At 43.5% G+C, this 26831-nt stretch overlaps 1 protein-coding gene across 1 annotated transcript; it reads right to left on the reverse strand.

The window, feature by feature from the left end:
• Positions 1-1946: 1946 nt before the first annotated feature.
• abhd17c (abhydrolase domain containing 17C, depalmitoylase) lies at positions 1947-17550 on the reverse strand. Its single transcript, XM_075453947.1, has 3 exons — positions 16710-17550; positions 12135-12314; positions 1947-3934 (listed from the first exon to the last, which is right to left on the reverse strand). Exons 1-3 carry the CDS (start codon positions 17192-17194, stop codon positions 3715-3717), a joined length of 885 nt encoding a protein of 294 aa, XP_075310062.1. The 5' UTR covers positions 17195-17550; the 3' UTR covers positions 1947-3714.
• Between the last annotated feature and the right edge of the window lie 9281 nt (positions 17551-26831).

A 26831-nucleotide genomic window follows, 5' to 3' on the forward strand; every position in this document is an offset into this window, starting at 1 on the left:
GGAGGATCCTCGGACGGCCAGTTGAGTTTTTCCCCGACAAGGCTGAGGATGTGGTGAAGGCGTGTGTGGTGCTGCACAACTACCTCACCCACACAGACGAGGTGGCAAGCCAAGAGGCATGCTACATACCCCCCAGCTATACAGACATGGAAAGAGCTGGGTCTGTGAGGCCTGGTGAGTGGCGAGCCGAAGTCACTGGGGATTCCAACATGAAGCCTATTGACCCATCATTGATGTCCAGAGCTCGCGCCACCAGAGCATCTATGGCAGTGAGGAGAGACCTGATGTCTTTCTTCCAGACAGAGCGTGGATCTGTGCCATGGAACACCGGCAAGAGCTGTTTGGTGGAGGGTTTAGCCCTCGTGAGCCGTCTTCCCTCGTATCGAGACATGGAGGTTTCGGCGGGGGCTTCCGGCCACTCAACGCCCAGCTTTGCAGCCGCCCTCCTGCAGACGTCGTGCAGGTCAGTACCGGCGGGCGGGTTTGGGGAGCCGCCACTCGCCTCCTCCCTGGTGGCCGGCTTTGCAGCCGACGAGGGAGCCAAGGAGTAGTCCATCTCTGAGTCGTCCTCGGACCCCAGGCTGATGGACTCGTCCCCCGAGTCAAAATACTCCATCACATCCATGATGCTCTCTTCTGCTGCCGCCAGGCATGCTCCGGGGACATCATGGACTGACAGCGGGGCGACGGCATCAAGCTGGTCACCCCAGCTTGTGCCCTCTGGGATGGTGTCTCCCCCGGGGCACTCCATCTCTGACTCCTGTGGTGGGGGGCTGGGTACCCCCAACATATGGTCGGTGGTTGACAGGCTGGCCAGCTGCTCCAGTTTGCGTTGGCGGGTTTTATTTGAAAACCACGCACAGTGCTCGCAAGTTACCAGGGTTGGTAGGGCGGCCTGGGCGTGTTGCAGCCCAAGGCACGCCGAGCAGGTGGAATGGGTATCCGCCCCAGAAATCATCTTGCCGCACACGCACTCTTTGGTTGCAGGTGTGGACGCCTCCATGGTAAAAAAAAAAAAACAGCGGCTACTGTTTGGGGACAGACTAGCTCTCACTGTTGGAAAAACAGCTACTGTTTGGGCAGTCTAGCTGGCTCTCGTAGCTTTGCAGCTGCAGGGGAGTTAACACGTTCGCAGTCGGCGACCGAGTTGTGAGCTCGCTCTGTAACGAGTAAGCTAGCGTTAAAACCTGCGTCCGAGAGTTGCTTCCAGGAGCGAGAAGAGGTTTTAGACTGAATAGACAACGTGACGCCCCGGTCTTATAAGGAGGAAATCCCTCCTCCAAGGAGCGAGCGTCACGTCCGTCTGCCAGTCAGGACTGGCGTAGTGGAAAATTGCTTCTGGGAACAAGCTCGTGTCCCATAATGAGACACCGAAACGAATGTTGAAAGAGAACCACAATTACCTCTTTTGTTTGTGTTTAAGATGAGGTGATTGTTCCCTCACCATGCCACATACTGATTGACCAGTTCCATGAACTCAGCCTCTTTTCCATCACTGATACACCCAACAACTGCTGAGTCATCTCAGTATCTCTGGAGTTGTACAGAGTGAAGAGAAACGGTGAGAATACAGTCCCGAGGCGCTGCCGACCACCTTCTCAGTCCTCTGTCCCCAGAACTGAGTGTCTTATAGTTAGATTCAAGTCAGTGGGTTATGCTCCTTACAGAATCATGTACGGGCTTCTTCCTCTGACCATGCTCACACCTTGCAGTGAGCTTCATGTAATTCAACTGGTAGTTTTTTGCTTGCATGGTTGTGCATCTCTGTGTGGCCCTGAGATAGGCCCCAGGCCCCAGCCCCCCACCACCATGCATTGGATTAAGTGAGTGTAGAAAATAGATGGTTGTTCGTCTCATCTTTTAAACAAAAAAACATAGCCTTCAGTTTAGTGAGGACCTAGTCGGAGTGACACTGGTAAACCAGACTAACACAGACCAGACACTTCCATGCATCCTTTATTCCAAGAAAAGTAGTAAAACATCCATTATGCTGCCTTGTTGCAACAACTTCCATGTATGATACATCAGTCTTACAACATTTAAGGCATTTCTCATCGCTTCAGGTTTTACACTCTCAATATCTGATTCTATGAGCTTAATTTGCATATTTTAAATCCAGTGTTAAAGTCAATGAAATGGAACTGCCCTGTATGGGGGCTAATATATATAGAGAGATACTGAAGTATACCATCACATATTATAGAACAAACTTTGACAGTCCACATGTAGGCTGGAAAACCTTGTAAAAATGTCAGTGTGAAAACAATGATCAGGTTCACAGCACACTCCTTTAAAAACTGGAACTCCACGTGACTTTATTTCATCAACATTAGTAATGATCAAAAAACACTTCACCAAACGACTCAGCAATGCACAGATCAAACCATCATCACAGTCCGCCTGTTTTTAAGCTTTAAGCCACAGCTATTCATTTTCTCCATTTGAAGGGCAAAAAACACATGATTGAGATACAAATTATGCAAACTGAAATGTCCACAAGTATGAGAGCTGATCTGCATGTGCTGCTCATCTTCACAGCATTCCCATTTGTGGCTCTGTATGATTTCTTTGGAGCCTGGAGCAGCAGAGGCTGGAAGGCTTCCGTCCTCCTGACTTTACAGTGACAGACAGACAGACATTTACCTGTGGTGAATAGCAGCAGTAATCAGTCCCCCTGAAGACCACACCAGCCCCTCTGTAGTGTGCAGGGAAGTCTGGCTCAAACGTACAAAATAAGGCTTCATGTTAGTGTCAAAACAAATACACAATGACAGCAGGTTCACCTCCATGTTCCAACACCCCTCATGAGTTAACCAACGCTCAGCAGCTCTGTCCTCCACTGAGCTCACAGTTTGCTTTCATGTGTCTTCACATGCAGCATGGCAACACAACCATATTCACTAATTACACTGCGGTGTGTGGACCTGTGGACAGGTGACCCATTCTGAGGCCAGCATTAAACACTGCACACCCATGTTCAGGAAACAAGCAGGTTTCAGCTCCTCGTCCCGCAGGCTGGTCCAGTGTTCCAGATGTGTTCAGGACAAACTATTCCAAATGTTGCATTTGATCTAAATAAGCACAGAATGAGAGCTGAAAATGGCTGCAGGCCAGAGAGATGCCCACCTGTCACACAGGCTCAGTCTCACACACACTTTAACCCTCAATAAAAAATGGAATGTCATCCAAAAGAACAACACATGCATCCTGGAAGAGTGAAAAACGACAGAAATAGCTGCACAATACAGCGCAGTGGTTCTACGGACCCTGAACTGGAAGGAAAAAGAACAGAAAAACAGAAAAAGTGCAATCTGATACTTCTTAAGCTTGTACAAAGTAATCCAGGAGCCTGATTATGAAGGAAAGGGAGGCTGAGGACAGGGAGGACAAGGAGGACAGGGAGGACAGGGAGGACAGGGAGTGATGCTGGCCTGGTTGGCGGGTGGAGTCTGGGCAGCAAGTAGAAACAGTGTTGAGGCCGGGGCTTCGTGGTAAACTGGGGGGGGGGCATGTAGGAGCACCGGCCAGGTTTTGGTTTCAACACTACATGTTCAACCTTCAGCTGCACCTCAACAGTGTGGAAGCTTCTCCTCCTCAGGGACCCCCACATTCAGGGACCCCCACGACAAACAGCAGCCACACCTCTGAAAGCAGGCAGGTTAGGAGGAAGAGGCTTCTTGAGTGTGTCGAGATGAACCAAGAGCTGAGCCCCACTCAAGAGGTGGGAAGCTCAAAGGAGATGAACTGCTTGAGTCTCTCCAGGTACTGGGCGTACAGTTCAATGTCATTGTGACCAGCCCCCTCCACCCAAAGAGGCTCCACAGCCCGGGGGCAGCGCTCGTACATGGCCAGGCCGTGGGAGAAGTCGATCACCTCGTCCTCCGTACCATGGATCACCAGCACAGGGGACGCTACCTTGGACACCTTGTCGATGCTGTGGAGGAGACAGACAGACAGATGTGAATGAGGAACTGCCTCCAGCTGAGGCTGGGTGGTGTCGCGACCTTTCACCTGGAGCAGGATTTTTTAAAGGAGTTCTGAAATGGGACCACACTGTATATGCAGATATAAAGCTGCCAGTTCAGCTGGTGGAGCGGCCCGCCCCCCCACACCTTTCTCTCTGTGCTCGTCAGCAACATGCTGAGCTGAGCTGCACTATGTTAGATTCGGTTCTTTTAGTAGGAGGCTCAAGAACGGACCGCAGTAATTCAAGTGAAAATGAAGTGTTTATTGGTAGTCACACATCCAAGCATATCAGCGCTGGGCTCAGTGGAACAGAGCTCCCGCAGGAAGTCTGTCAGACTGGCCCTGATTTCCAGTTATCATCTGTACTTATTGCATAGGTCGGACTCACATTCGACCGAGTATGATTGGACATGAGTAGGTTCAACATGCTTCGTCATATTCTCTGGATCAGCCCAAAACAATGTGTGTGTGTGAATCTGCCCTTGCTTTCCTAATTGTTTTGTCTTTCTACTCCTGGATCACTTTAGGTCAAATGGAAAAGTACTGAGACTTATTTCATTCATAATGTCTAAGAACAAAGCCAATTTTAACAATCCCCCTTTTGAAGTGACGTTCCAGGAACGTTCACGTTCCTGGAACCACAGGCAGAGGAGGAGTGGCAGCTATCTTCAGATCAGGGTTACTAATCAGTCCCAGACCCAAGATTAGTTTGAGCTCTTTTGAATCTGTGATTCTCAGTTTTTCCCACGCAAAGTGGAAATCCCAGAAACCTCTTGTGTTTGTTGTTGTGTATCGTCCACCTGGCCCTTATTCTGAGTTTCTGTCTGAATTCTCAGAGTTTTTATCCCAGTTAGTGCTGAGTACAGATAAAGTCATTGTAGTGGGTGACTTTAATATTCATGTAGATGTTGAAAATGACAGCCTGAATATGAACTTTAATTCTATATTGGACTCTATTGGATTTTCTCAGAGTGTACACAGACCGACTCACTGCCTTAATCACACCCTTGATCTTGTGCTGACTTATGGCATTGAGAGTGAACAGTTAACAGTGTTCCCTCATAACTCTGTCTTATCTGACCATTTTCTGATAACCTTTGAGTTTACATTACTTGACTATACAGTTTCTGAAAAGAAATTTACGTATAGAAGGTGTCTATCAGAGGATGCTGTAACCAGATTTAAAGAATTAATTCCATCATCCTTTTCTTCACTGCCATGTGCAGATATGACAGAGGACGACTACCTAAACTTTACTCCAGCAACACTTGACTCTCTTGTTGACAGCACTATAGTTTCAATGCGTACAGCACTAGACAAAGTTGCCCCTCTGAAAAGGAAGGTAATCAGTCAGAAGAGGTTGGCTCCTTGGTATAATTCACAGCTGCGTGCTTTAAAGCAGACTGCAAGAAAGCTGGAGAGACAGTGGCGTTCCTCTAATTTAGAAGAGTCTCAGTTAGTCTGGAAAGATAGTTTAACAATGTATAAAAAAGCCCTTCGTAAAGCTAGAACTGCTTATTATTCATCATTGATAGAAGAGAATAAGAATAATCCCAGGTTTCTCTTCAGCACTGTAGCCAGTCTGACTAAGAGTCCGAGCTCTGCTGAGCCAGGTATTCCTTTAACTCTCAGCAGTGATGATTTCATGAGCTTCTTTATTAATAAAATTGTTTCTATTAGAGAGAAGATTGATGGAGTCCTTCCCACTATTATCAGTGATGTATCATCAAGTACAGCAGCTTTAGAAGTATCTTTAGAACCTGATTTGTATTTAGACAGCTTCTGTCCAGTTGATCTCTCTGAACTAACGACAGCAATAGTCTCTTCTAAACCATCAACTTGTGTTTTAGACCCAATCCCAACCAGACTGTTCAAGGAGGTTTTCCCATTAATTGACACTTCCATATTGGATTTGATCTATCTGTCTTTGTTGACAGGATATGTACCTCAGACTTTTAAGGTTGCTGTAATTAAACCTTTACTTAAAAAACCTACTCTTGATTCAGAAGTGTTGGCTCATTATAGACCGATATCCAATCTCCCTTTTATGTCTAAAGTTCTTGAAAAAAATAGTTGCAGCTCAGCTTTGTGATCACTTACACAGAAATAATCTGTTTGAAGAGTTTCAGTCAGGATTCAGAGTGCATCATAGCACAGAAACTGCACTGCTGAAAGTTACCAATGATCTCCTCTTAGCCTCTGATAGCGGACTTGTGTCTGTGCTTGTCCTGTTGGATCTCAGTGCTGCATTTGATACGGTCGATCACAGTATCTTATTACACAGACTTGAACATGTTATTGGGATTAAAGGAACTGCATTAGGCTGGTTTAAGTCATATTTATCTGATAGATTTCAGTTTGTTCTTGTAAATGAAGAATCTTCCTCACACACCAGAGTAAGTCATGGAGTTCCTCAGGGTTCTGTGCTTGGACCGATTCTTTTCACTTTATACATGCTTCCATTAGGTAACATTATTAGACAGCATGGCATAAATTTCCATTGCTATGCTGATGATACTCAGCTGTACTTATCTATAAAACCAGATGAACCCAATAGGTTGGTCAGACTACAAGCATGTCTTAAAGACATAAAGACCTGGATGACTCAGAACTGTCTGCTGCTAAATTCAGACAAAACTGAAGTCGTTATCTTTGGACCTGAGCGTTTCAGCAAGAAATTGTCTAGCTATATAGTTACTCTAGATGGTATTTCCTTGGCTTCTAGTTCTACAGTGAGGAACCTTGGAGTTATTTTTTACCAGAACTTATCATTTGACTCGCATATAAAACAGGTTTCTAGGACTGCCTTCTTTCATCTTCGTAATATTGTTAAAATCAGGAACATCCTGTCTCAGAGTGATGCAGAAAAACTAATTCATGCATTTGTTACTTCAAGATTGGACTACTGTAATTCTTTATTATTGGGCTGTCCCACATATTCTCTGAAAAGCCTTCAGTTGATCCAAAATGCTGCAGCCAGAGTTCTGATGAGAACTAACAAGAGAGATCATATTTCTCCAGTTTTAGCTTCTCTTCATTGGCTCCCTGTTAAATTCAGAATAGAATTTAAGATTCTTCTCCTTACATATAAAGCTCTTAATGAACGAGCTCCATCATATCTTAAAGATCTCATTGTAAGATATTTTCCTAACAGAGCACTTCGTTCCCAAACTGCAGGTTTACTTGAGGTTCCCAGAGTTTCTAAAAGTAGAATGGGAGGCAGAGCCTTCAGTTATCAGGCCCCTCTCTGTGTAATAAGCTGCCAGTAAATGTCCGGGAAGCAGACACCCTTTCCACTTTTAAGACCAGGCTTAAAACTTTCCTTTTTTATAAAGCTTATAGTTAGGTCTGTTGAATCTGATAGTGTGTCTGCTAGTGTGTCTTGTTCTGCCTCCACCTCTGGCACCTTCTATACTTTCATTACCCCCTACCCGAACCAGGGTTTGCATCCCCACCCCGCTGTGACTGGTGTGCAGTTGGTGAGAGGCTGAGGTAGCTTGTAGCTGTAAAAAGATGGTTGTTGTGGTGTGAGGAGCAGATCTATATAGGGAGTATAGGGAATTACTCACTGAGTCTGGTCCTTTATTTATTTATTTTTTCATCAGCACAAGGTAATCCTGAAACATCCCATAGTTAAGCTGCTATAGGCCTAGACTGCTGGGGGGCCTCATCTGTCACACCTTTCCTCACTTTACTCTCTTTATGTATATGTGATATTATTGTGGTCATTAACTCGTGTTTCCCTGTTCCAACAGATATCCTTTGAATGGTGTTACAGTGCCGCCGCGGCCGCAGACAGCATGCAGAGCGTTTACACACAGTGCACTTCACTCCTGCCCGAGCCGAAATCAGCCGGCCTGAAAAGCTGATTTCGCTTAAGCTATAAACTCTGTAAATATATAACTTTAGCAACATTTGAAACATTTTCAGGCGAGAAAGTAGTCATTTAGACCCCCAAGGTGTTGAAAATCTGACAAAATACCGGCTATTTACAATTTTGTTCCCACGAATTCGGCGCTACTAAAGCTAGCCGCAGTGAGCAACGCACTTCCGGTTATGCCGTTTTGACTGCTCTCGTCCCGTTAACGGAATTTGACCGTTCAAATGGCGATGGGCGACGTCACGTTACGTTGCATCTTGGGTAGTTTGAGTGTGACAAGTAACCTCATGATGAATACTCAACATTTCGGCGAATCTAGTATGCATCTAGTGTACATCCGGGAACTTAAAAAAGTATGACTAGTAGGAATAGTAGGAGAAGTAGGCGGTTTCGAACACAGCCTATGTGTGGGAAACACTGCTATCCACCTTCACGTAACGCAAGTGCTTATTACCACCTCGCACCCAGACAGTAAACATGCGTGTTTAGAAGCGCAACACTGAAAAGGGTCCCGTCTCAAACAATGTCGCGCGACGCAGCGTTCCCCCCGTTGTGTAATCAAATACACCGGTATGGCGGTATATTAAAAATTCATATCATAACGAAATTGTGAACCGGTATACCGCCCAGCACTACTCCATGCCAATAACTTTACCACTTTTTCTCCCTGATCGTAATATGACTGTTTTGACCACAATACAGTGTTTCCCACACATAGACTAATTCGTGGCGGTGCGCCACAGATTCAACACCGGCCGCCACATATTGCGTTTCGTTATTATTATTTTTTTTTAACGCTATTTAAAAAAATACTCGTATTCGTTCAGCTGCATTTCCTTGCTGCTCTAACTCCGTCTCTCTGTCCCTCGCGTCTCTCTCGCATAGCCTACTCACACACACAGCCCCTCCCCTCCGTGCTTCCCTGGAAGCGTGGAAGCTTGCTAGCTTCAGCGTCGCTTTAGATTAGCTCAACCGAAAGAATTCACGAAAGGTTGGTATCACGTGCACCTTTATAAAATCACACATTAAAAAGTCCTATAAAAATATTTTATATTTTGAATACAATGTTGTCCCGACCCGACCCATAGCAAGCGATTACGCCTTCTTTATAAAGTTAACTAGTTGCAAGTTTGCCGTAAAAAAAAAAAAATGTAGTTGGCTTGTCGAGGTCTAAACACGAGCAGCTGTGAATCAAATAAAGTAGGTTTTTAAACTCTTACACTGAATGTTTACTGCTTCAATCCAGGTGAGTATTGAAAAATATTTTCCGCGATTGAAAGAGAAACGTGCGTGTTGAGGATGAGGAGCAGCCTGAACCGGAGGTATCAGTCTGAAACAGCTGAACAGTCCCACCAGTGTAATTAGCTATGTTATTCATTTGTTTACAATGAAGATGTGAATATCTGCAGATAAGCCGGTGTCACACATCCTTACGTCCCCCATAATTTTCCTTGATGGAGAAATTATCCAGGTTCTTAAGTCCCGATGTGACATATATGTCACATTACAGATCTGACAGTGGGGGGGTGGTATTTTGGAAAAAAATTCTGAAATGGGTTCTATGTGGTCTATTTAGTCTGTGTTATAACCCCCTTAATTTTCATTTAAGTAGAAATAGGTCTGGGTTCTTAAGGATTAATACAATAAAGTTTTGTGTGACCAATTATTAACGAGGGAATTATTTTGAAGAATTTTAATTTTTTTACACCCAACCAACCCCCGCCCACCACCACACATTGCCTTCACATCTGTGGGAAACACTGCAATAGATTCGATGCCATCTTACTTGTAGTTAATTCACTATATTGGGCTTTCAATTGGAGTAATTCTTGCTGCTTTTCTGGAATATTATTGTGATAGAGTTGTCTTTCTACTTCCTTTACTTCCTGTTCAATGGTGTTCAATTGATCATGATGTATTTTGGATTTATATTTAGTGTAGTTTATTATTTCACCTCTTAACTTCAAAGTCAGGATACTGGAGCCACTTAGATTGAAAACAAAATCTGGGTGGACGGTTGTATAATCATTGAGATTGGGGCATGGTCTGACAGTAATATGCCACCATACCAGCACTTCTCAATTTTTGATAGTAGTGCGTTCGAGATTAGTAGATAATCTATCCTTGAGTATGTATTGTATGTGCTCGAGAAGCATGAACACTCCCTTTTTTCAGGGTTAAGACATCTTCAAGTATCTATAAGATTCAGTTCAGGCATAAATTCTTTGATAATTTCCCTTGTCTGTGGATGAGATACATCAATACCTGTCGAGCGATCCATTGTCGGATCCAAAACACAATTAAAACCACCACCAATTATGTAATGACCTGGATATGATGATAGGCATAGAAATAGATTTTGATAAAAGGCTGGGTTGTCTTTGTTTGGTGCATATATACTTATTAAATTATAGTATAATTAATGGTCCCATTGAGTATGATATAACTCCCTGCCGGATCTATGATTTTGCAGTTCAAACGAAAGAACTGATTTATGGATCAGTATCATCACCCCTGGAATGGGAATTGAAGCAAGCAGTATGACTCTGGCCTGGCCATCTCTTTTGGATCCCACCCATGTCTTTTTTAGCTCGTGAGTTTCTTGTATAAAAATGATATTGGATTTCATCTGTTTAATTCTACTTAATACCGTTTCAACTTTACTAACTTGTTAAGATCCCCTTCAAATCTATTCTGTTAGCCACAAGATTTGTAGCTTTTGGAATTCATGAGGTGACTATGAACATTATCATTTTGATCAATTTCCCTCTTGCGCCTAACAAAGCAGTGATGAAAAAAAACAAACAACATAAAATTCACATAATAAGTCGAGATAACCTTAAACATGAGAACCCCATACCTGTACACTTCCCCAAACGAAGTATACGTAAAAAACCATAGTTAACGTGAACTCCAATCATGCAGAACGTGTGATCTTCCCCATAATGTGAACACTGACCCATAATATAACGGACCCACTAAACTGAATACAAATAACAAATTGTACACTTATTCGCCACATATTACTTGAAGTCTCTGAAATAACGGTATCACTTGGGTACACAGGCGCGCCCTCACACACACACACAGAATAAAAGGAAAAAGCCAATACAGTAAAGAGATCAAATAAATACAAAAGGATGTATGCACAATGGAGCCGTCTCCCCTCCCCTCCTCAAACTCAAAGATAAACTTCAATGAAGTCCACATGCGTTTTACTCATATCAATAACTCTGTGACATAATAATAAATAAAATAGAGGTCGGAGGCATCAACCCGACTATTTGTACAATTAAAATAAAAAACTAAATAGTGCCTCACCGAGGACAAGGGCCACTAGTATCGGCGTCGAGTCTGTATGAGACTGACGTGGAGATCCCACGCTCGCCATCTCCCTCAGCTCTCAGGACAGGGGGACCTCCGCACCGGCGACTGCATCCCTCATATGTATTCCTCTGCTTCCGAAACCGTTTTGAAGATCCGAGTTTTTTCACCCCACAGTCACCTCGTGCACGTTCAGGACGGGTGATTGGATCGAAGAAAAGTTTTAGTGCAATCTGTTGGTTTCCCTAGCTAGGCTACTTTTTTAATTGGCTCTGTATGAATTGGACCGATTAGGAATGAAATTAATTGAATTATGATTGGATTAGTCTGTGTGAGCTTTATCCTCACACAGACTAATCCAATCATCAATTGCTTTTGGTATAACTAACATGCTATGATTTACTTCATGAGCAAAAGTCATTTAGAAAAGCTCTGTTAAATGAAAACTAGTGTTGTCCATGTTACATGGGTTAGGGTTATGTATGCATGTATACAAGCATGGGCCTTCCAGCCCACAGGTTTTCTTGCAGGATACAGTGCATTTCACATTGTCCTAGCAATAGGCTTGTCTCCTAGGAGTTAGGAGGTAGCTTAAGGACAAAATCTGAGTACATCGTAGCCACAAATTGTGGATAAACCTGTTACCACTGGCAACATGATGCACCTACACTTAAAAACCTGTTTAAACACGATACCTTTGATGTAAAAACAGCATAAAATGCATTGTAGAATCTCTCAGACAGACATTAGCCAACATAGTAATTTAATGTTTGAAAAATAATAATCCATAAAATAAATATTATAGAGAAACGGTGACAGTGATTAGATGTATATGAAAAAACATTCAATCGCCCAACTTTAACAGACCAAATAAAAAAAACATCAATGTCTTTCTGTAACCTCGCCCTGAGGACTTGCTCAGCATAGCCATGGTTCTGTGATGCTGTGTGTGTTAGCGGCTCACCTGGGGAAGGCATCAAAGCAGTAGGTCTTGCGTGTATCAGGGAAGGCCACCCGCAGGCCTGACATCAGAGGGGAGTGCAGGATGACAGCAGCACACTCATAGCGAGCAGCCAGGTCAATGGTGGGCACGGTGCCAATGCTCTGACCATACAGGATGATACTCTCAGGTGTTACACCATACCTTTACAAGGAAAGCAGATGGGAAACAATTCATCAATGTCCACTTCACATTGCCCAAGGCTTGGTGACACTTTTCATCTGCTAGCAAAAGACTGAAAAAGCTGCTGTGGGGTGGAATTAACCTCAAATTCAAATTAACGTGTCGGGTTAACATCTGAGGGAACGTGTCGGGTTAACATCTGAGGGAACGTGTCAGGTTAACATCTGAGGGAACGTGTCAGGTTAACATCTGAGGGAACGTCTCGGGTTAACATCTGAGGGAACGTGTCAGGTTAACATCTGAGGGAACGTCTCGGGTTAACATCTGAGGGAACGTGTCGGGTTAACATCTGAGGGAACGTCTCGGGTTAACATCTGAGGGAACGTCTCAGGTTAACATCTGAGGGAACGTGTTGGGTTAACATCTGAGGGAACGTCTCGGGTTAACATCTGAGGGAACGTCTCGGGTTAACATCTGAGGGAACGTGTCAGGTTAACATCTGAGGGAACGTGTCGGGTTAACATCTGAGGGAACGTCTCGGGTTAACATCTGAGGGAACGTGTCGGGTTAACATCTGAGGGAACGTGTCGGGTTAACATCTGAGGGAACGTGTCGGGTTAACATCTGAGGGAACGTGTCGGGTTAACATCTGAGGGAACGTGTCGGGTTAACATCTGAGGGAACGTGTCAGGTTAACATCTGAGGGAACGTCTCGGGTTAACATCTGAGGGAACGTGTCGGGTTAACATCTGAGGGAACGTGTCGGGTTAACATCTGAGGGAACGTGTCAGGTTAACATCTGAGGGAACGTGTCAGGTTAACATCTGAGGGAACGTCTCGGGTTAACATCTGAGGGAACGTGTCAGGTTAACATCTGAGGGAACGTCTCGGGTTAACATCTGAGGGAACGTCTCAGGTTAACATCTGAGGGAACGTCTCAGGTTAACATCTGAGGGAACGTCTCAGGTTAACATCTGAGGAAACGTCTCAGGTTAACATCTGAGGGAAAGTTTCAGTCCATAATTGCTTGTGGTTCCAACAGTTCCCATTCTTAGAGGGTGTGGTTTCAGAGTACAAGTCATCCAGTTCTATCTGATCATTTTACAACCTGAACCCTGCGTTTCCAAACATTGCTGCAAACCCACCAGAAGCAGAAGCAGAAGCAGAACCACAGCCAGAGATGGCATGCTGAGCAGCTCAGTGTGGGGAGGATGGGGCTGAGAAAGCAGACATGTTGATGCAACACACATAACAGACAGCCTTGGATGATTGCTGCTGGATGATTGCATGTGTCCCACTAAAACAGCCCTCAGGTTAAAGTGAAATGTTCATTTTCATTTGCACAGTTCATTCTAATATTATTTAGGATCTACCATTTTATCTTTTGCATTGTGATTACCCTATCACCTGCTGCTGCTGTGACCAAACAATGTCGCTTGAATGACCAATAATCAATCAATCAATCAATCCTTCCTTCCTTCCAAAAGCAGGGGTGCAAACAGAGGTATGGTCAAAAAGGAGTGAGATTATCGAAGCCCACGCCCCCGCAGGAATTATCATATAATTACATTTTGCCACCACCTCTGCCATCCAGGGCTCACCCTATTCACACAAAAATGTTCTTTATATGAAAATACACTGTCCCAGTTCCTTGGAAATTCTTAAAAGTAAAGAATACTGAGACAACGCTGGAAACATTTGGCATGTCCCCTTTTTTTAAATTTTTTTGAAAAAGTCTGACATTTTGAATATGACTCAATACACACAAGTTCCACAATATCACACCGTTAACAACCTCAGTTCACTCTCATAGACTTTTATATCACCACAACTTTCTTTAGCACACCGAGAAACAACAGAAAAATAGCCTCAGAGCAGCTAAAAAGACAAGTTTCTCACCGTTGCTCTCTGTATTTCAAATTACGCCGATATTGGAGCTTGCAGCGGCTCTACAGGTGACAGGTGAGTGTTAGCCTGTTAGACACAGAGCTAGCATTAGCATGGACGACGGTAAGCGTTAACAAGCCTTTATTTTGATAACTGACTCGTCTTACCGACGTACTTGTCTCCAGACTTCCAATCGGTATGTGCTCTGACTTTCTCGGGATTTTTCTCCTTTTTCTGTCATTTTCACAAGTAGCTGCACTTTACTTCTCTGGTTAAGGTCAGAAAATAACGTAAAAATCGTGCACCTGTAGTTCACCTGGCTGTTGAGGCACTCCCCACGTGGGGTCATACGAACTGTGCGGTGCATTCAAATGCAACAGGAACATTAAACTTTACCGATGCAAACATAAAATAAATACTCTCCCGCTTCTTTTATTGGTCTCTATGTCAGTCCAGAGAGATTCGGGGCTGAACTTTGATGAAATTATAATCAGACATTACAACAACACCCCCCCCCCCACCCCCTAAAAAAAAAACTCATCGGATCTGCACGATTCACACAAGTCCCCCAGACAGCTGTGAAAAAGGCGGCATCCGCCAAAAGGCGCGCCGTTTGCACCCCTGCAAAAGCTTGAGTGGGACTCATCTGTTATAATACTCATCCTTTGATGAGCAGAATCTGGATTCAGAGGTCATTGTGGAAGCTTTTTATGACACTGGCTGCCGGCTGACTCAAAGCGGTGGACTCAGTGTCTGACAACAGGCTGGAAGGACACGGAACCCCCTGCACGCTGAAGATGATCATGTTTCTATAGTTGTATTCATAAGCATCAACAACAATCTTAGTTGTTCCGATCACGAGGGTTCTCAGCTCTCATAATCCTAGAAACACCATCACAATCATTTATGAAAAGGTAATGCTTTCAAATAAACAGATCATTATTTCATATATTTTACTGAACCCTTGTTTGAGACATGATTTCATTCACATATACTATATATATATATATATATATATACACACACACAGTATAGATTTCTTTTGTAAACACATATTCAGCAGCAGGACTACGGAGACGGCTTCAGTAGACCCCCGTCAGCTCTCCGTCGGGCTGTCAGATACGCAAGGCAGTTCACCTCCCGATCAGTAGGCGTCGCTACATTAGACGACCCAATCTGGCGACGTCTATGGTGAAAGTGGTTGATTGATTGTTCACCCTCCGTTCCACTCCTCACAGTGAACGATGGCGACCGAGAGAGAAAGACTGTTGTTGGAGCTTGTTGATTTTGAAATGCAAATAATTTTGACCAAATGTTGACCGGCACACAGTAAACTCTTTCAGAAATGGCGGTGCTGTTGTTCTGAGAGGAAGGAGCTAAACCGGAAATGATGTTGTTAGCCGACCAATCACAACCCTTGCGGTCTCCGTCGCCTCGCCAGATAGATAGATAGATAGATAGATAGATAGATAGATAGATAGATAGATAGATAGATAGAAATTTTGGCCGACGCACGCAAGCTACGGAGAGTGTCTCCGGGAGGGTCTCCGTTAACGGAGAGCCCTCTCCGTAAGAGACCATTAATCAGCCTTTAGACTCCTCACTTTACCTCCACCTGTGTGCCGGTGTTCAGTCGATTTCTGCTACTTGTCGAAAATTGCTACTTTGTGGTTTTGCGCATGCGCCGAGCCGATTTTCTAAGTTTCGTTTTCACGCCCATAATGTTTTGCTACCCTGCGTCTTAGCTGGTGTGTAACAGTAACATCCTCAAAATCCTGATTATTTTCTCTTTTGGAAGACATGCAAAGTAATAAAACACTTATCGTATTAACAAGCAGTTAGCTTAACATGCACAAATGGGGTGTCTGAAATATGACGCATATTTGAGCATGTTGAATAAGTGGAAGGCGCCTATGAAAGTTACGTTACTCCATGAGGCAGCGGCTTTTCTCTCTCACAATAAAGACACAATTTTTCTCTTCCATATAAAAACATTAATTAATAACAGCGATGCTGTTTTTAGGAATGGAAGAAAACTGGACTACAGTTCACAAGTACCTGAGGGACACTTCTGTCTTTATTTAGGTGACTCTGCTCCATCATTGTCATGAATGCATTGAGAACAGGGGGAGCATTATTTGACAGCGTGTTATTGGACTATCAAAATATGCTACCCTCTTAAATAAATCAATTTCATTCCTACAATTTTTTATAATTACACACATGAGACAAAAACACTTACTTTATGACTTTATAGGTAGAAAACCATAAAGTAGCATTTTTTGATAGGGTAGCTTGAACCGATAGACACGCCTATCGGTTTTTGCGGCGGCAACATTTCTCGACGAAGTAGCACAAATCGACAGAACACCGGTGTTCAGGTTACTTGCATTCTGATGTCATGTTAGAAAGAGGAAAGGACCGTTTCGGCTCCAGGTCCAAGGAGCAGAAAAATGGGACGCTACATAGATTAAAACCTAAAACCTGCTATCATATGCTGGCCCATAATAATCTCATAGATATACTCACTTGTTCCTCAGGACCTGCCAGGCCGCCTCGATGTCCGCATACAGGTTCTTCTCAGACGGCTTCCCGGTACTGACTCCGTAGCCTGAGTAATCGTAGGAGAACACGTTGCAGTTTATCCTGGAGCCGAGGCCGATGTAGAAGCTGCACATCTGACCCAGATCCACGGCGTTACCGTGGGAGAACAGCAGCGTGTAGCGACTGTTGGGGGCGCAGCGCACAAACATGCATCCGATCCGGTTACCCCGGCTGCTCCTGGTGCTCAAAACCTCCACTGCATCGAGCTCTCTCTGAGAGTACTGCCAGTCCGCCCGCTCCGTTAAATGCAAGCTGCCTACTCCGTTAGCATCGGTGTGCACAGAGTACGTAGGCTCCGGGGGGAGGAAAGCTAGCTTAGCCGCGATGCGACTGGGACAGGGCGGGCAGCAGAACAGCCAGCACAGCTCGCCGAAAGAAAAGCCGTTCATTCTGGGGCCTTGTTCTGGCATTTAAACGCGGGGTTCCCCGTTTCACAGTTTTCTATAGAAATTAAATAAAAATACTCGCCTCTGGCCTGAAATCCAATGAAGCCTTCAGCCAGTGATACACCAGGAAACGGTGCTGGACGATAAGTTGGTCGCTGAGCTAACACGAAGCTAACAGACCAGCTCCATGGAAGTTACAAGAAAAGGCCTCATTTAACTTCACATTGTCTTTCAGCACAAAGCTGCGTGCCGTTGGCCTTGATGGAACAATTGCCCCATTACAACACATTATTTTATCAACGTAAAGTTTGGTTGCTAATGTGATGTAGCAAAGAAAGCAGCCATTTCTTTGGGACGCTGACAAGCCGGTGTGCTGCTACCACCGGATATCCGGTTTGACTCACTGCTCGTTAAAACCATAGATATGTATGGTTTTAACGATCAGTGAGTCTCCCGGACATCTCACCCTGTGGTAAGATGGCCGACTTGTGCGGACGTTCTAAACTCAGACGTAACACATCTAGACGACAAAGGTTACCTCTTCAGTAGATTAACAGATAGGCAGCTAGATAACTAAACCACCCTGCTCCAGATTTCCCTTTAGCTCCATAAACCACATACCATATGTCCTGTGGAGTTATGAATGAAATTAATTTGGTTATCAATGTGGTTATCAACAGAATAACTGTCACTAATCAGTTTATCTTCAAATACCTTTGGACATGGACAAAAAACTGCTTTCCCATTAAAAAAGAGGGGGACCAAATATCATCCCTAATAATATAAGAATAATTACAGTTCTTGATTGTAAAAAGGATAATATACATTAAGTGAAAGAACAACAGTGTACATAAATGCAATAACAAGGGGAAGTGTATTCAAAACCCTCAAGACTGCTCCAAGACAGTGAATAAAGTGTTTGGTTCTTTGTACAGACTGCCTGATCAGCAGCACCGTGATCTTTAAAGGGGAACTCCGGGGCATTTGAAGCGCGTTTCCATTGCTAGAGGTTGTCAAATACTGATAGTAGGACACAGAGAGGTGCAAATCTGCGCTACCTGTGTGGAGATCGCGCTGTTCGCACACCCTGTCATGCGAGGCTAATACGTGGTGGCTAGGGGCAAGCGCTAACCCTTCCACGTAAAACAACAACTTGCACACTGCAGAAACGTCACACCACTTTATAAACCATCCAACAATAAAGTCACAAGCCTTACCATCAAAACCATATGCATGGTTCTCACATTACTGGCATGGGGACGTTACAAAACAACTTTATAAACAGCATGTAACTCACCGGCTGGTTGTAGGCTCGCGCATGTGAAAGCCCAAAAGAGTCGATGGACGATAATCCCATATACAAAACAATTATTTTCTCTAGAAAAACTGCGTTCAAGTATTTAAAACATTACAACAATACATGCCCAGTAATATTGTTCTGCAACTTTTGTATCCATTTTAGACTATGCAGACCTCCTGTATATGAACGCTTCAGTTAAATGCCTGAGTAAGATTGACTCTGTCTATCATGCTACCCTGAGGTTCATCACTAACTGTAGGGCTCTAACCCATCACTGTGAACTACATGCCAGAGTACAATGGCCTGCACTGGCTACCAGGAGACTCACTCACTGCTACACTTTTATATACAAGGCAATACTCGGACTACTGCCCCCCTACATCTGCAGCCTAATCACAGTAAGGAACATTGGCTCTTATGGTCTGCGTTCCAATTTTTCTTTTGTTTCTGACCAGAAACAAAAGAAAAATTCAGACAGAACTCAACCAAAATAAAAAAAATCTGACCTCAGTAACAGCGTCACCAATCGTCCTTTTTAGCTGAAACACTGGTGGCACCTCACCTCGCAGAAGGGCTTTTGATCCATCTGTCCAGTGGGCCAACAGCTTTCCATAGCTCAAAAAATGATTAAACAATATAAATAAATAAAAATGTCTTGTCAACTTCAAGTCAAATAACAAAATGTTTGCAGTCTCACCTTCCAAGGTCAAAATTTTCTATGATGATGATACACCACCACTGTCGTAACAGTGGCATGTCCATCTGGAAAATGATCAACAACAACAAAAAAAAAAAAAAAAACAACCTTACACTATGTCATAATAAATGTTTTGTTGTTGTAATGTTGAGCTTACTTTGATTGCATGAATCAACTTACAACAGAAAAGTCATAGGGAGCATCCAATGTGGTGTAAAGGGCATATTAGGAATAAAGCACAATCATTTTAATTTAATGCTGAAATCTTTAATGCACACAGAATTACACAAATAATTAATATATAACAAATGATGTCTACTACCATCAGCATGAAGATGCCACAGTCAATACCAAATGGTTGTCGTGGAAAACCCTCGATATCAGAAAGAAGTCCGTTATGTAATTATTATTTCACAGTATTAAAGTACTCAACTATTAATATAAATACATGCATTATACATACTTTATACTCTTACCTGAATTTGTAGTCCAGTTTTCTCTGTCCAGTTGCCAGGATTTAGTGACTGGGATAGGTTTCTAAAAGACAGTTGCATTAATTAAAATTTATGATCAGTCAGGGCCTTTGGCTTCATGAGGTCATCTGGCAAGTCAGCGGGGATTCTTTTATTACTGTACAAGTATTTCACAAGCCGCCCCAAAGTATCATCAGGTGGCGGATAGCCAGTGTTCTGGTGCTTTTGTGGTGAAGTACTGGCTGCCTCAGTTTTGAAGATGTCCCGGTTGGTCTGGAATAAGTGCCACTTACTTAGATTTTTGTGCACACATGACATTCTAGGTTTGGCACAAGGACAATGCCAAGTGTTCTCTTCTCTGCTGTAAGACACCGTGACCCTTCCAAGGCGACTGTAGTGATTTACAGATGGCTCATGGATAGAAAAACAAAAGTGCTTCTGGCTCTGTTGAAGAGATACTTGAACACAAAGAGGCACATGAGTTGCTTTGGCATATCTTTGTCTTTTCAGGCAGGTTTGTTTTTTTGTCTCACCAAAAAAATTCAACACCACCATCTCAGACAAAACTTCCTCTTTAAGGACTTCCTCAGTTGCCATTTCATTACAGTAGTCCAGTGAACGAATGTGGTCACAGTTCCGAAATGTCAATCCACTTCTAACTGCCATGAGATGATACTGCCTGCATTCCTGTAACTCACACTCTACTTTGTGAACACGGCCCCAGGTTTTTTTCTGCACATGTATGGGCACAGAAAACCCATGCCTTGTTTTCTGCACTGCAGAAATGCCATTGGTAGCATCTACACAAGCACTCCTAAAGTGATCCTTAATTGTTATGTCCTTTGATTTTCCACTGTGTTTTCTCTGGATAAGTTTGACCATGTTTTTTTTGTAGATCGTATAGTTGCAATGAGGGCATTTTTTTTTTTTAAGGGATAATCTTGAACCTCTATTCTCTGTGGCAGCAGGTAAAACCAAGGGGGACACTGCAGCTGTATCTTGCTCAGAAGCAGTCAAATCTTGAGAGGTGGGGATTGTGGCTTCCAGGAGCGTGGATAGAGGTGCGGCAGCTGAGCTTTGTTGCTCTGCTGAAGCTGAGCTGGAAGAGGAGACATGCTGTAAAGATAAAACTGAGGAGGACACTGCAGCTGTATCTTTGTGGGTAGGAGGAGAGGTATGTTCTGGAGAGGCAGCAGTCATGGCACCCTGGCAAGCCTCCAAGTGTCTTGTCATGTCTGGCCTTCTCAATAAAGTTTTACTGCACACAGGGCAATGATAGTGTCCCTGATCTCTGCAGTTCAACCCACATCTGCAGATAATTTTATCTAGAATAAAATCATGCAAAAAAACAAAAATACAAAAACGTCTTAGTTAGAGAGCAATGACAAATAAGTAAGTACACACTATAAATACTGTTTATACTCTCTTTCTGGGCACACACACATTCTAAAGTTTTCAACTTTTCACTTAACTTTTAATTTTCTGCTATTCATTTTTCTCATATAACTCATACATTTTGACTTGCAGAGTCTGATTCTAAACTTTTTCTTTATTGAAAGTGACTGTCTAAAACTGTACATCATAAACATAATTTCAGAACAGTAAGACACACAGAAAGTGAGGTGTCAGATGTTCTTCACTGCAACCTACATTCCCTTCATTTTCCTTTTACCCTTTTACAAACCAAACCACAACCTGCCAGAAGTTAGTAGCGTTGGCTAATACTTATGAGTACAAACAAACAGACAAATACATTATGCTTACCTTTAAATAAAATGCCACCTTTTGTATGTGCCTCTAAGTGGCTCTGCAGCTTCGACAATTTTGCTGGTTTAAATCGTAGGCACAGAGGGCAGTGAAACAGTTTGCAACATGACGTGCAGCGTTCGATTATGGGCGTAGTGCCGGCGGTTGTTATTGAAATATGCATCTGTAAGAGACAAATAATGTCGTAATAAGTAAAACAATAATATATATATATATATAAATGGCGCATTTAAGTGAGCACTATCGCTACAATAACAACGCTAAAGACGAGCCAAAAGTAAAAAACATGATTCTTTAAAATTAATATAACTTTACAGTATATAGTTATTGAAAAATATGCATCTGTAAGAGACAAATAATGTCGTAATAAGTCAAACAAAATTATACAAGTGAGCACTATCGATACGATAACAACACTAAAGACTAGCCAAAAGTTTAAAAAAAAAAAAGATTCTTTAAAATTAATATAACTTTAGAGTATATAGTGTGCAACGTAACGTTCCAGTGAATAAAGACTGTTTCTGTTTCTTCGTATGAAAGAAAGTTGTTTTCACTTGACTTTTACTCACCTCGTCGTCTCCACAGTTCAAATGGGGAACGAAAAATACGTGCTCCTCGCTTGTCGCTTCCGGTCCTCACAGTGCAGGTCTGCAGCCAGACCCCTCTCACCCGTGTTGAGCAATGTGAACGCTTGGCGTGTTGGTGACCCGTGTCGCCTGAAGCCGAGTTCAGGGGGCGTGGCCGAGTGGCAGAGCGTCACACGAAACACATAAAATGCTGGGCGTGTACTATGACGTAGGCACAAGCCATGCGTCGGAGGTAGGGTTAAATACACCTTGAGGACTCGTTTTTGCAATTGTATATGCAGTTCATGGAGATGTTATTTTACGGGGTGTGGATGGTTACAACGTGGGATGCCGCCGAAGAACATATGCGGAGAATACAAGAGCACTATAGTCCCCGACATGTGGCGGTAAATAACGTCCTCTGCTCGGAGGCTGAGGAGCTTGCGGACCTCCTTGTCTCCCCAGTTGGCCATCTTCAAAAATGTCTCGAACTTGAAGTAAAACAGAGTGAAACTTGTCCTCACCTGTCGCTGTTGTTCTGAATCAGCTGTCCATTCTGTCTTTTAAACTCCTCACGTCACGCCACGCCCACGTCCGACCCGCGTCAATTGCTTTCACATCAAACTCGGCAAAAAGACTAGGGTCCGACGCGGGTCGAAAGGCGAGTCGAGTTGACGCGGCAGCCCGGGTCGGCAGTGTGAACGCAACAGTGGACACGCTAAATTCGCGAATTAAACGCGGGTTATTCGGCAGTGTGAAAGGGGCTTCCGATAGCAACAGAGAGGCTGTGGGAGGGAGCAGGGCCCTGCCACATATTATTCAGGTTCAGAATGTTCTCTGTCAGGTGATAGTGAAAGTGTTGTAGCAGCCTCAGACACAGTGGTGACGGAGAGATATTGGGTTTTGGGCGTGTACACATAGAATGTTATCAGGAAGTATCAGAGGATCTCACAAGCTGTTGTCATTAGCAGGGTTTAAATTGGGGCGGAGCGCTTCGGAGCTCCGCTCCGCCTGCTCCAGTGTTCATATTTAAAAAAAAAAAATTTTTTTAATGTGATTAAATTCATTTTTCAAGTCTTCTAAAAAATATTACAATTGTAAGGAAGGTTTGTCAATAATTACGCTGAAAATAAAAGCAAGTTTAGGTGAATTACAGCACTGTGCACATGCGCAGAGCCATGACATCACAGTTAGCATTATTCAATCCAGCCAGGCAGGCAGTGCAACATGCGTCCGAGATTTTCTCATCAAGTCGTGTCATTCTGAGTGAAACGAGTTTGCAGTTGGTAGCTGTCTGTGCTGTATCTTCGTGCTAGTTAAATATCACATCAGAATGTTTAAAAAAAAGAGTTGGCTAACTGAATGAACGAATGCCTGCTGCAACGTAGCTTTGCGTATGGAAACTAGCAAACTTCTCTCTTGCAGCCTGGATAGCGTGCTCGACTCCCAATCCTATGAGTTTGGCCAAAGTTATGAGGTCGCTAAACTTCGTTATTCGTTACAAATGAGTTATTCTGGAAAGGATGAGTGGTAGCCTACTTCAGCACACATGCTGGGACACATGTTCTAGAATGCGCTGCTGAGGGTGGCAGCACGTTGGAGTAGCTCTGTACCTCACATTGAGATTTTTCTTTTTTCAAAATTTCATTCCTGTTATTTCTTGGAAGAAATTGCATTTTTTGGACAACTGTTCCTTCCTGCCTTGGATGCTGTGCAGCTGGATTAATTTTTCCCAATACTTTTGTATATTTTGCTCTTTTGTTATGATGCATAACCATAGCAACAGGGTGGTTTACAACAGGGAGCAGCTGAATAACATTGGAAAAGCAGAAATAATTCGACAACTGAAGCCAGAAATCCCACTGGAATTGAAAAGGAGGCGTCGTGGATGCAGAGCAGGAGCAAAGAGGAGAGAAAGAAAGAAGAAGTTCAAACCATCTCTGCCATCCGTCATCATGGGAAATGTAAGATCGTTAGCTAACAAGTTGGATGAACTTCTAGCCTTGACAAGGACTCAGCAAGAATATCGGGAATGTAGCATTATATGTTTTACTGAGACATGGCTACAGGATCATATACCCGACTCCAGCGTCTCTCTGCTGGTCAGAGGAAGCTGAAGAAGCCTTACAGGGTTGTTTTGATGCAACCGATTGGGTTTCTCTTTGTAAGCGACATGGAGAGGACATTAATGCCATGACTGAGTGTGTGACTGACTATATAAACTTCTGTGTGGACAACACCATCCCCACCAGAACAGTGAGATGCTTCCCTAATAACAAACCCTGGATCACCAGTGAGCTAAAGGAACTATTGAACAAGAAAAAAAGAGCCTTTAGGGAGCGAGACAGGGAGTTACTGAGGAGTATACAGAAGCAGCTCAAAGTCAAGATCAGAGAGAGCAAGGAGGTGTATAGAAAGAAGCTTGAGAGTAAACTGCAGAGGAACAATATCAGAGATGTGTGGTCAGGAATGAAGAAGATCACAGGCCTCAAGCAGAGGGAGGATCGGATGGATGGAAGTCTGGACAGAGCAAATGAGCTGAACACATTCTTCAACAGGTTCAGTTCAGGAACAAGCTCACCATCCTCCCCTCCTGTTCCCAGCCAAAGAGACATCCCACCCTCCTCTGACCCACAGCTTTCCTGTAACATCTCCACCTCCACCTCAGTCATGGATTCTTCTGCTTCCACTAGTTTGTCTTCAACCCAATCAGGAGATGCTGCGGTCCCCTTTGCCTCCCCCTCCCACTTTTCTGTTTCTAGAAGTCAGGTGAAGAGGCAGTTGGAGAGACTGAACCGGAACAAGGCTGCAGGTCCAGATGGTGTCAGCCCCCGAGTCCTGAAGGCCTGTGCAGAGCAGCTCTGTAGGATTCTGCAACACCTTTTCAACCTTAGCTTGACCCAAGAGAAGGTACCACTGTTGTGGAAGACATCCTGTCTGGTTCCGGTACCAAAGAAAACTCACCCTTCAGACATCAATGACTACAGACCTGTTGCCCTGACATCCCACATCATGAAGGTCCTGGAGAGACTCCTGTTGACCCACCTGTGTAAGCAAACCAGCACATATCAGGACCCCCTGCAGTTTGCTTATCGCCATGGAGTTGGAGTTGAAGACGCTATCATACACCTGCTTCAACAAACCCACTGTCATCTGGATAAAGCAGGCAGCACTGTGAGGATCATGTTCTTTGATTTCTCCAGTGCATTTAACACAATCCAGCCTGATCTGCTTCGTCTGAAACTCCAGAAGACTCAGGTGGAGGCCTCAACAATCACCTGGATTAATGACTACCTGACAAACAGACCACAGTTTGTCAGACTGAAGAATTGTGTGTCTAACCAGGTGATCAGCAGCACAGGAGCACCACAGGGGGCTGTACTCTCACCATTCCTTTTCACTCTGTACACTTCAGACTTCCAGTACAAGTCAGACTCCTGTCATCTACAGAAATATTCAGATGACTCTGCAGTTGTCAGGTGTATCAGAGATGGACAAGAAGCTGAGTACAGAGAGCTGGTGGACCGCTTTGTGGCATGGTGTGGGAACAATCATCTCATCTTGAATGTTAACAAAACAAAGGAGATGATTGTAGATTTCAGGAGAAACGGGGTCAGATCAAACCCTGTTTCCATCATGGGAGAAGAAGTGGAGGTGGTTGAGGAATATAAATACCTTGGTGTTCATGTGGACAACAGACTGGACTGGAGACACAACAGTGAAGCAATCTACAAGAAAGGACAGAGCAGACTGTACTTCTTGAGGAAGCTAAGGTCCTTCAAGGTTTGCAACAAGATGTTGCAGATCTTCTACAAGTCTGTTGTTGAGAGCGTCATTTCCTCTTGCGTCATCTGTTGGGGAAGCAGCATCAGAACCAGGGACCTAAAAAGACTCAACAACCTGATAAGGAAGGCTGGTTCTGTTCTGGGGACAACTGTGGAACCTCTGGAGACAATAATGCAAAGAAGGATTTTGCATAAAATCAAGAGAATTATGGACAACCCTGAACATCCTCTCCATGAGACTGTTATCGGAAAACAGAGTCTCTTCAGTCAAAGGCTTCTTCAGTTTGGATGCAAAACGGACCGCTACAGGAAATCCTTCCTGCCCACAGCCATCAGCATCTATAATAACTCCTTGATTTAATTGAGCTACATCAACATTTAATTTCCCTCTGGGATAAATAAAGTATTTTTGAATTGAATTGAATTGGAATTGAATTGAATTTGAATGGTAAAGAGTAAATGGCAGTGTTGGTAGGGTAGGCTTTTCAAAGACTTTCATTTTTTTTGCTTCGCTTGTTAATAACATCAGATGGATTCAGTGCCACAATGTCTTTAGGTAGCTCAATTCTTTTTCATTCTGTACTGTAGCTCATGTTGATTTTAACTACATTCAAGTTTGTGAGCCAGTGCATAGTGGACCACCCCCACATACATTGGTATTTAACTTGATTTTTCTGTTCAGACACTCTAACTCTGACAATGAAGCGGACACTGAGGGACTTTTTCAGTGGGTATGTTGAGGTCATTTCGGCAAAAAAAAACAAAAAAAACCCCAGCTATATTTAATACATTGGATGTATTAAAACCTGTGTTTAGAATTGGTAACCATCATATTGTATGCATTTAACAGTACCACTGTCAGGAGCAGCAAAGGAGTAAGTGCAGGCCCAGCTGCTAAAAATGTCTATTTCTAGAAATTCAAAATGGTAGACATGGAGAAGATTAATTTTTTCATGTATGAAAAGTGCAATTTTCCCAGTCATAATAAATACTTAGAATCTGATGGTTGTGGTGATAAGTATTTGTGAAAAAGGTAAAACTTGTGAAAGGGCAGCATGAATTCTGGAATGAAA

This window comes from Odontesthes bonariensis, chromosome 1 (assembly GCF_027942865.1).
Source record: "Odontesthes bonariensis isolate fOdoBon6 chromosome 1, fOdoBon6.hap1, whole genome shotgun sequence".
Classification (NCBI taxonomy): Eukaryota; Metazoa; Chordata; class Actinopteri; order Atheriniformes; family Atherinopsidae; genus Odontesthes; species Odontesthes bonariensis.